Genomic DNA, 10,284 nt, shown 5'->3' with positions numbered 1-10,284 from the left:
CGTGATGAGTGAGATTGTGTTCAGCGAGTATGGTAGTGTTTTCTTTTTTACATAGCAGAGAAACGTCCCAAATTTGTTTGAATACACCTACTTCTGCTGTTTGATTAAATTAACATGTCACAGTTGTAGCACCTACCACTATGAAGTGAAAGTCTGTGAACTACTGTCACAAAAAGAACCTAGGAAATCGAAGAGGTAATTTAAAACATACATGAACTTGGACTTATCCACAGCCACACTACAAGATTTTACGTATTGTCACGGGGTCGTGACGTAGACGAAAGCAGCAGTCGGTGTGTCCAAGATGAAACTTTTTATTCGGCCGAACTTGTGGCCGGGAAACGAAAAGTCAAACTACAGCAATACATACTGCACATTGATAGCGGAGAACACACGTCGGCCGTCGATAAACTGATCTGTGGCAAGGCGCATCGGCATTTATACCTGCGGCATCGAACATTCGAGCATTATCACTGGTGGCTGCGTTAGTTCGACAATGAACTGAGCTGTTTGCAATTGCACGCTCCAGCCTAACAGAAGATCCTAAAATAATCTGGAATGTTCCCAGACATTCTGGCACGGGTTGCGCAACGCAGTAACTACACGTGCAATTGGCCAATAACATAAAATATAGAAAGAAAGGAGCGCATGTGGCAGTATTTCAAGCCGGAGCTTCTAAAAGTAGCAGGGAGAATACATACTTGAGCTCCCAAGCCCAAATATATTAAAAAAGTAAATAACACAATAACAAGTATGCAATATATATATATGACCTTTATTTATCCATCACTGGCACAGGTTCACATCATGCCCCACAGTTTGATTTCGTGAGTGTTTGCTTGCAATAGAGTGCTCATGTTCTATCAACATGTCTATGTGATACAGAGATTGTGCTTACGGCTGAGCAGTTGTTTAGTGTTCTCTGTGAACACCAACAAAGATGTATACTGCATGCCTAAAGCTTGTTTTCTTAGAATTGTGCTTCTAGAATCTGTAAACACTCGCCTTATATCTCTGTTTCTTTAGCATTAATCTACGCTGCATACTCAGCAGTCCGATTACTAGCGCCACGAAATTCTAGCTGTAGAAACTGTGTAACTGAACTATATCGAGGAACAAAACAAGCCTGAAATATTTTCTTCCACCTATTACCTGAATACGTAATACCTATGGTATGGCTTCACGGCCAAGAATTTAGCCGAGAAATTCGTGCCTGCCCTGTAGACACAGCACGATATTCCTTATTTGTAACGCATTCAAGGTGACATCGCAGAGCGAGAAAGATGCAGAACTGTACGTATCCGCGATTGTTTACGTAAAAGATTAATCAAAACTACATTGCTCTCACTGCGCCAACTATCTGTCGGCGTAGCGCACGTTTCGTTTCCGACTCCACACCATGCACTCAAAGATCAACACAACCTGGCAAGCGCCGCATAACTAACGGAAGGATAAGACCCTTGTCCTAAAGCTATGCTGTTAAAACTCGGACGCTGCTACACAACGAGAGCAACGTTCTTTCAGCGATCTCGGTGTTCAGTTATACGCACATATTTGTCAGCTTTCACACGTACGGGTTGAAAGCTTTCGACGTGTATGAGTGACTTGTTTTGCTTGGACCTGACTGTACACATTGCTTGTACCAGCTTGGGCACTCACAATAAACGATGCAAACCTTACTTGATTGACGTTGTTTTTGCCAGTCGAGGCCAGTTTGGTCACCTGGCGATAAATATTACACACGAGAGCAGCGATTTAGCAACGACAAAGAACAAAATACCACAGGGAGCAAAAAGCGCAGTAGCGCGACCAGGGCGAACCAACCGCAAAAACGCGTTTGTCTAATGATGATGATAGTACTTGCAGCGCCATCTCGCCTCGCTCTATTACAGTTCAGTACGCCGCCGCTACCCTTATTTCCGTACTACAGTCAAAGGTACAGTTTCCGTTCTCTAAAGTGGTAGATGTTCTCTGGTATGGTGCTGGCAGACTTCAGAACTATGGCGGCTCAGAACTGTGGTGATATTGGTGATATTCTCTGCTGTGACCTAACGGTGCCACATGCGCCACGATGGTGTGGTTGGTATGATGCTCAAGGCCCTTGGCAAGACCGGCAAGACTTCCCCAGTACACCTTGGTATCGTGTAGACAGTGCTTGAACAGCGTCGGTTGTAAAACGAACGAAAATGAAGATCGTTACTACACGTGACAACACGACGCCAGCATGATGCGAAGCCATCAAAGCGTTGTTAGTATGAGCTGATCGTTGGGGCGGGTAAGAAATTTTATGCTGGTATTTGCAGTGCTTAGAAATGTTATTTTTGTGATATCGCTGAGACAAACGTTCGTGACACGCCTCAGATCTCAGAGGCCCAGTTTAACGTCACCGCCTCCGACGTTGTCCGACGTTACTCTCACTGCCAGTGATTAGCGGCTGCCTGTTTGCTGCAGACGGCTCTGTTAGCTCTGTGTAGTGTGGTGCGATCCCTCAAGTTCTTGTGGGTTTGTACAGACGTTTTCAGGTAAAAGCAGCTTCTGTGGCGCTTTTCTACTCAACTAAACCTCACTGCAGCTCAACTTACTTCCGCCCCAATGTCCAACACACTTCGCGTCGTCAACTTGCTCCAACAAGTGTCGCGGGCATCGTAAGTGTCGTCGCATAATTTGCATGTTTTTTCGCGTAACTTGCGGCTGTCGTATTGCATGCTCAGCGGGAGCTTTCACCAATCTGTCTGCGGCCTGTGCGTCAAAAGGACGTTCGGCCACAGCTGGCGCTCATGCCGACTTTGCTGCATAGCTTTGAAAAAATTGTCGCGAATTGTGCTTTCGTAGTTTCTGAAGAAAGTGCATGCAGCTGGTGGGATATCCATAGACTCGGAGAGGGAATGCCTAATACCGCTTTCGCACTGCTACTCTTACAGTCGGTGGATGCAGCAGTTCATTAGCAGGCACTTAATCACGCAGTCGATCACCTGCATGGTCACAATAAATACCTTGCGCCACGTTGGCGTGTATCACGCCAGTCCTGCTGCGGGATCGCGTGGTTCTCCGCTTTCATTATTTCCTTTTGGTTATGCTTCGTGTTCTTCAGTCTCGCAGCATCGCTTGCAATCATCAGCGGGTAGAGACCAGCTCTTATCTTTTTTCTTTTTTTTTCGATCGCTTATCAATTCCGCCTTGTTTTCACCTTGACAATAGATGCCGGTGCCCAGCTCACGCCACAGTTTCATCTGTTCAAGGTAAGCCTTAGGCGCCAATAAAAAATCTGCATGGCTTGGAGATCCTGTTGACTGCTTTGTGGAGTGCAGTTAAAAACACTTCATTTCGTAGTCTGGCATTGACCGTGTGCGTGCGGTTGGCGTGGCGTAATAGCACGAAAAATGTATGACAAATTCAGAAAAATACAAAGCAACTGCAATTTTTTTTTAATGTTGGTTGGTGTTTCTTACAGAATTACAAGCAATCTGGCTGTCAGATGTATGAAACGTTTTAATAAACATGTCTGTTGCTACTTTGTCAAGCTTCCACCGTGGATGCATTCATGTGACACAGTGTTACATATGTGGCACGCACTTATTTAGTTAGAGCTTCTGCAATGTGTTCTAGCATTGCACAAAGTCAGTAACGTAAAGTAGCACCAAGTCCCCTTCCCCTATACAGAGCAGCATGTGGGTGCCTTTATGTATGCCGGCAGAAGTCTCTATTCTTCAAAAAAAGAGCTTTCTCTCCCCTTCTCCGCAGCACCTATCAAACCGAGTTAACATGTAATGCATCCAACAAAAATCAATGGCTTTGTATAAATTTCACGTGCAAATTAACTGAGCAAATTCACGTGGAAAGCCTGGGCGTGTGATCACAGATGGAGGAACAAATGAGCAGGGTATTTCAACATAGGCAGCTGTTTAATAAAAAATAGAAAAGAGAAACATCGACAGAGTGTTTCGCACTTGTGATATGTAGTCATTAAGTAAAGCAGCAAATAGACAGACTGCAGCTGTAAGTGCCATTTCAAGAGCTGCCATCTTCATGGTCAGCATTCCGTGTGAGTGGCTTGCACTCAAGAGGCAATGTAGGCTTGTCATTGATGTGTTATGATCAATAACTCTTGCACCTCGCATGCAAGTGAAGTGGCTGGACGTACTTGGCACTGGCTCGCAGCAGTTCATTTGAAGTTTATGGCTGTTTTTCATGCGAAGCAATGATGACAACGTAAAGAGCTTTCAATAATCACATCGTGCAACATCATCTCACATGTGTGCTGCTCCTTGTAAATGCTGAATCTTTAACATATGGAAAAATGGATGTGTGACCTTTCACTTGTTTGTTTTACTGTCGTCTACAATGAGCCGTACATCTACTGCTCATAGTGCCTTGCACTTCTGGCATCTGATCAGACATCCCACCTCCATGATGAAGCACACTTTTTAGTGACATGCACTGGGTGTTGTGATATACAGACCTGCTTCTCATTGCCCCTTGACACTTGGAAGGTGGATAATAATAAATTGACTCAGCACCATAGCATCCACGGGGATGCCTCTGAATAAGGCTTCCCAGTTGACGAAAAATTGATCCTAATCCAGAAGCCAGGCATTGGTCCCTGGTTTGAATCCCATACTAGCATGAATTTTTCATCCGTTGTCAACGTTTTGTTCAGAAAAATCCTCGTGTTCTTTGGTGCCTTTGCACTGTATGGAAAAGTTGGTGCCAATTTTCCCCTGTCCCAGGTGATGTACCGTACTCAGTGAATAAAATGTGACTGCCAAACTTTCACATACCACCCCTCGCATCTAATTTCTTGAGTGTGCCATACCGTGCCGCTGTGTAAGTGATCCGTGGGGGTGGTGTGGACACTGATCTAATCATAAAAGCCGAAAATGCCAGAGTCACATGAACTGGAGGAAAAGAGAAAGCAGCGCAGCAAACTAAACACATTTCCATCTCTACCTTGTTTCTGTCTGTTTTAAAGTTTCGCTGTATTACCTCCATGTATTTGTATCAACTCGCCCGAATGTATGCGTTCTTTAAGTGGAGGCAGTGGTAATGGAATTAATTCCATGCATCAGAGCCCTGAATTGACCCCTTTTAAAAAGCACTTCCAGTACCACCTGTGCTATGAAATATGTCTCCTTTTTGGGCGTATGTTAGAAAATTTTCCTGTATTAAAGAGCCCTTTTTTGTACCAATCTTTAAAAAGAATGCATTTTCCATCTAATTAAAGGAGTGTCTGTTCTCACATAGCACATCAATTTCTTTTTCGTATAAAATATCTGTATTAAATAATTTGTTGTGCCACGATATATCCTTCTGAAGCTAACCTCTACTCCATATTATTGTTTGGTAATGTATTGAATACCATTTTGCGTTATTGTTTTTTTTTCATAATTCTTACTTCTTAAATCTCGTACTATTTTCTACTGCTCTCATGTATCGTGCATAAAAAAAAAATGTCTTGCAGTTGTGCATAATGATATTTAAATGAAATTTGATATCTTAATAATATTATTGTGTCCTCAATCACGCAGCATGCTTTCTCACAGTCAGCACTGCTTCTGTGTCTCAGTAATACTTGTTGCTGGGCACATGCTTACAGGAATACAGGAAGGTATTGCACCAAAAAAATGCAATGAAAACAATATTTTGATTCTCAGGTGAAAGAACTTCTTGTGCTGTGTTTACTTGTGCCACAGTTTAAAATGTTCTATGAAAGGCCATTGGTAGCCGCCTGTACTTTTATGTGACAGGGTGCACTTACGAGCCAATAAACACCAGAGACGTGCATTTCATCAACTCTGTGACATCAGCATAGCTTGACAGTATAAGTGAACAGCACTCGTACTCACTCAGCCTTATTTTTTTTCCACACTTAACACTCGCTCACGTTCACAGCACAGCTACAGGCTGTGCTGGCCAAAACGTTGCATTGGTCACAGGGAATGATGGCAGAGGATTCTCCTGTGATGCCTTGGACAGAATTTCCATTTGGTTGTTTATTCGTTCATTAATTTATTTGAGAATACGAATAAAAAAAGACAAATTATGAAGAGGGAAGCCTCTACAACAACAAGCTATAAAAAATACAATTATGATACACACAAAATAGCAATACAGTATAAAATATTGCGTAAGGAAATATCTTCAGGGACCCACAGTTAAATAACGTTGCACTTGAGAAAGTAGACAGTAGTATAATCAGCATATGTGCACTAGCACAAATTAAGGCAATAAGCTAAAAACATTATTCGATAGCAGCAACGAATACTCTTGAAGGTTACGTTATTGGTGATCATTTCATTTTATTACCTTAGAGACCCCGTTCAGGGTGTTGCATAAGGGGTGTTTATCATGTATACACCAGAAAAGGCTGTTACAATGAAATACAAGTTTGAACAGTTTCCAGAAATTTTGACCGATGTGATGGCAGCAGCATTGTGAGGTGTGTTGTTCCAGTCTGTGGCAGACCGAGAAAAGAATGAGGCTTGAAATGTGACAGCTTATGTGTGAGAATGGGCAACTTGCATTTGACGGCTGGTGCGTGAAAAAAAATGGTGTGATATAACGTAGGTGGCTTAGCCAGCTGTAAAAGAATTTGTTACAAAGAGATAGCGTGGCGATACATCGACAAAAAACAAGATGTGAAGATAGATTCTACATTAAAGAGAAATGCTGGCGCGATCTGAATATGAAGTATGGGTTAACCTAGTTGCATGATTCTGAACCAATTCGAGTGCATTGATGATATATGTTTGGTGAGGGTTCCAGATGGTGGCAGCACATTTCACTTGTGGTCTGACAAATGGTTTGTACTTCTAAAGTGATTTCTTGGGCGGGTTGGTATGACATATCGGAGGGAAACAGTGTGGAAGACCAGGCAGAGAAGGACACGTGTCCTTTTCTGCCTGGTCTTTCGTCTTTTGCGCTGTTTCCCTCCAATAAGTTTGTACTTCAATAGGTCAATGTGCGGCAGAGCCCGACGAAGGTGATGTTTCACGAACTGTTACATGCACAGTCAAGGAAAGGCCATGGGTATATTTTCCAATGGCTGCACCAGTTTTGCCTGTTATTAAGGTCATTCTGGAGTGTTATTGTTAACTTGCACCGTAACGTTGTTCCTTGTAAGTTCACTTCTGATTTCTCTGTAACCCCCCTTACTCAATGCCTTCGGGCCTGTAAGGTATTTTTCAATGAATAAACACTTGGTCAGAGGCATTAGTCACAATATGGTAAATCACATTTCTCTGCAAACATGTGCATAGGACAAGATGCACGCAGAAGAAGATTGTTCACATGTGTTAAGACAAGAAGCTGTACCAAGACTGATCCCTGAGGGATGCGTGAAGTGGCAGGTAGGGATTTGGACAGGTGGTTATTGACAGAGTTGAACTGGGAGTGATTGGCTATGAATTCTTTTATTCAGTACAGCATGTGAAGGTACAACTTCAATCAAGGTAATTTTATTAGTAAGTGGTTATGAGGCACTGTAGCAAAAGCTTTAGAGCAGTCTAAAAATATGGCATAAGTTTGAACATTTTTACTGTCAAGATTTGGTAGTTGTGATTCACATGAAAGCCCCCAATAAAAACCATGTAGAGAAGGATGAAATAAGTTTATACTGAGTCTACAAAGTGCGTGATATGTGATCATATGACAGTTCAACCTGATGGTTCAAGATATGCAAGTATAATGCATTCTTGCTACACTTGTGCGAATATCTCTTTTCTGGTTTAAAATGAAGTCGCTGCATATGGTAATTTGTGTCAAATAATTTGAAGCGAATTCAAATGGTAGTAGGGTGCAAGTTATAAGCGGTAAAATGCATTGTTTTAAAATTTGCCTTACTTGGTCCATACAAGCCCATATAGCACACTTCTAAAATTAATCAGGCTGCGGTAATATGCGCACTTATTAAAGGGGCCATGACGTGCTGATCCAACAATTTGCGGTTTTCAGTGAAAAATAGATGTCGAGAGTCTTATTATGCCTACACTTATATGAAAAATGGACTATAAATGAATATTTCAGTCCAAAATGAACCCTAGAAGTTGCCGGCTGTAAACCCCGCCCACCGTCAACTGCCATTTTGCCATGGCATGTGTGGTGTCATGTGCTGCATGGAGTGGAGCCGTCATCTTCTACCAAAGTTTCAGCCTCAGCAAATTGTTCAATTTCAGCGCCAAGCTGAAGAAAGGTGAAATAGCTGTACTGCACACGCAGCTGAGCTAAGGCTAGCAGCTGAGGCTCGCAAGTGCACCAGTGTTGCCAGACTCTCGGGCTGCTCTCGTGTTTATAAAAATATTCAATTATAGATGCAGTGATCTATCAAATCTGCTAAAATTTTGCCAGCTTGTTTGTGAACACACAAGGATTAAATGACATAACACAGACTATGATCGAAAATTGGCTGTCATGATCCCTTTAACCTTGAAGTGTGGCTTCACGGTGGTGCTGATTTCTCCAACACAGGTGGTTTAATGGCATAGCAGACTCACGCTGCAGTGAAACCTCCTTCTCAGGTGGCTTAGATATAGTAAAATACATCTGTTTGTTAATTTCAAAGACTTTGAAATTTTGGAAATGTTAGGTTTTTGTCAAAGTGAATGTGAACACCATAATATTCTTTAGAATATTCGAAGCACACAGATATCCACACAGGCCTAATTCTTACCTCTTCTTAGAGAAATTTTCTGGCGAAACTGCTGCACTGCTGCTGCATGGAACTGAGAAGGTACACAAGTGTGAACATTTATTTAGAAAGTTCCTAAATGCATAACGACATATTTAAAAGTTGCCTAGTTACATGCCCGTGTGACCACTTCTAAAAAATTAAGTCTGGGAAAATGGCAAGAAAGTAAACAGGAGTGCCAGTTTACCTTATCGTTTTCTTTGCAGTGTGCAGCCAAGCCAAGGCCCTGCTCGAGAGTGTGTTGTTGTTGTACTCTGCCTTAACCTAAGTCGTTATGTGCAGGCATTAGAGACAGCCACCATGACCACCAGGTGGACCTTCCAAAGAGCGACTATGCATTCGAGATGGCCTGCTCCAACATCCGCTATGGACCCGGGGTGACCCGAGAGGTTGGAATGGTCAGGGGCTTCACTTCACACATTTTTTCGAAACTGGCTAATGGAGTGTGGGGCTCGGCTCCGGCCTTGGTGCTAGGCTTCTTGTGGCTGTCCACAGATGGTGGTACAAATAATCAGATCCATGGAGATTCATGCAAAGAAACTGCACTCAAACAAGCTCTGTCCACAAACACAGCATAACGCATACTCCCTGGTAAAGTACGCTTTAAGGAATAGTGGGAAATTCATGAGAAAGGGCATGCTTGCCACAATACACTGTTGCTTAATGTGAATAATAAAGCGCTAAAGTGTCTTGGTACTTTGGTAATCTGACCAGATTACTTTTCATTGCGTGCACAGGCAATTACATTGATAGCTGGTGTCCTGTTGTACTGACTATATAACTGTTTATGCAACCTCATCCTATATATTACATTCTTTGAAATGAAAGGTCTTGTTATCTGCACCCGGTATGCTCGAGTTTTTTTCGCTGCTCTCAGGCACATTATTAATGTAGCAACAAGCTCAGTTTTCAATTCCTTTACTCGCCCTGCATTGCCACAGTTCCCGAAACATGTAGATAATGCAAAAAGTTTGCTCATGACGCGATGTACCAGAAGTGAATGAACGTAGCAGGAAAACCTGTCCATTAAGGTACCAACCAGTTCTGACATCTGTTGCTTTTCTTGCATTTTCGAAATCATAAAAGCATAGGCTGCTGAACAGTTTACAATTTTTTTAATTCTTGAGCTTATAGTAGATACAGTCAGTGTAATTTGTGGTCTTATAATTGTAGTTAGTTGTCTGGCCGTTTACGTTGTTGAATATGTGGGAGAAATATTACATTAGGTCAGCACAAATTAGAAATTATGTTTGCCCCAAAGCATAGTGTGGTATGATGCTTGCAGTTTGTCAATGTCTAGGCCACGAGCAGTCAGATAAGTATTTTACCATTCCTGAAAAGCATTAATTGTAATGCTTGGCATAATTCTGAGAGATATATGTCATGCAAATAGTGGTAGTAAAATGAGACAGCTATCACGGAAAAGCATGAGCGGTACCAGAGAGTCCGACACTCAAGACACATATCTGCAAAACTTGCAATTATATGCTGTAAACTCGGACTCATTTAACTCATCGGAGCTTCTGCTTAATCCAAACAAAACCCCAAAATTCAATATCCTCATTGCACCTTCTATGTGGTTTTTTTCCTTAGAATATTAT

At 42.2% G+C, this 10,284-nt stretch overlaps 1 protein-coding gene across 1 annotated transcript in view; it reads left to right on the top strand.

Annotated features, from left to right (window-relative positions):
- The first annotated feature begins 2,410 nt into the window (after positions 1 to 2,410).
- The window catches only part of LOC119384022 (hydroxyacid-oxoacid transhydrogenase, mitochondrial-like), a 37,248-nt gene continuing 29,374 nt past the window's right edge, over positions 2,411 to 10,284 (top strand). Inside the window, 3 exon segments of the mRNA XM_037652308.2 lie at positions 2,411 to 2,645; positions 3,199 to 3,239; positions 8,966 to 9,081. Coding sequence (XP_037508236.2) covers positions 2,593 to 2,645; positions 3,199 to 3,239; positions 8,966 to 9,081 — 210 coding nt within the window. The 5' untranslated portion in view covers positions 2,411 to 2,592.

This window comes from Rhipicephalus sanguineus, chromosome 2 (assembly GCF_013339695.2).
Source record: "Rhipicephalus sanguineus isolate Rsan-2018 chromosome 2, BIME_Rsan_1.4, whole genome shotgun sequence".
In the NCBI taxonomy this organism is placed as follows: Eukaryota; Metazoa; Arthropoda; class Arachnida; order Ixodida; family Ixodidae; genus Rhipicephalus; species Rhipicephalus sanguineus.
Note: the sequence above shows the minus strand (reverse complement) of the source record. Positions and strands in the feature narration are given on the sequence as shown.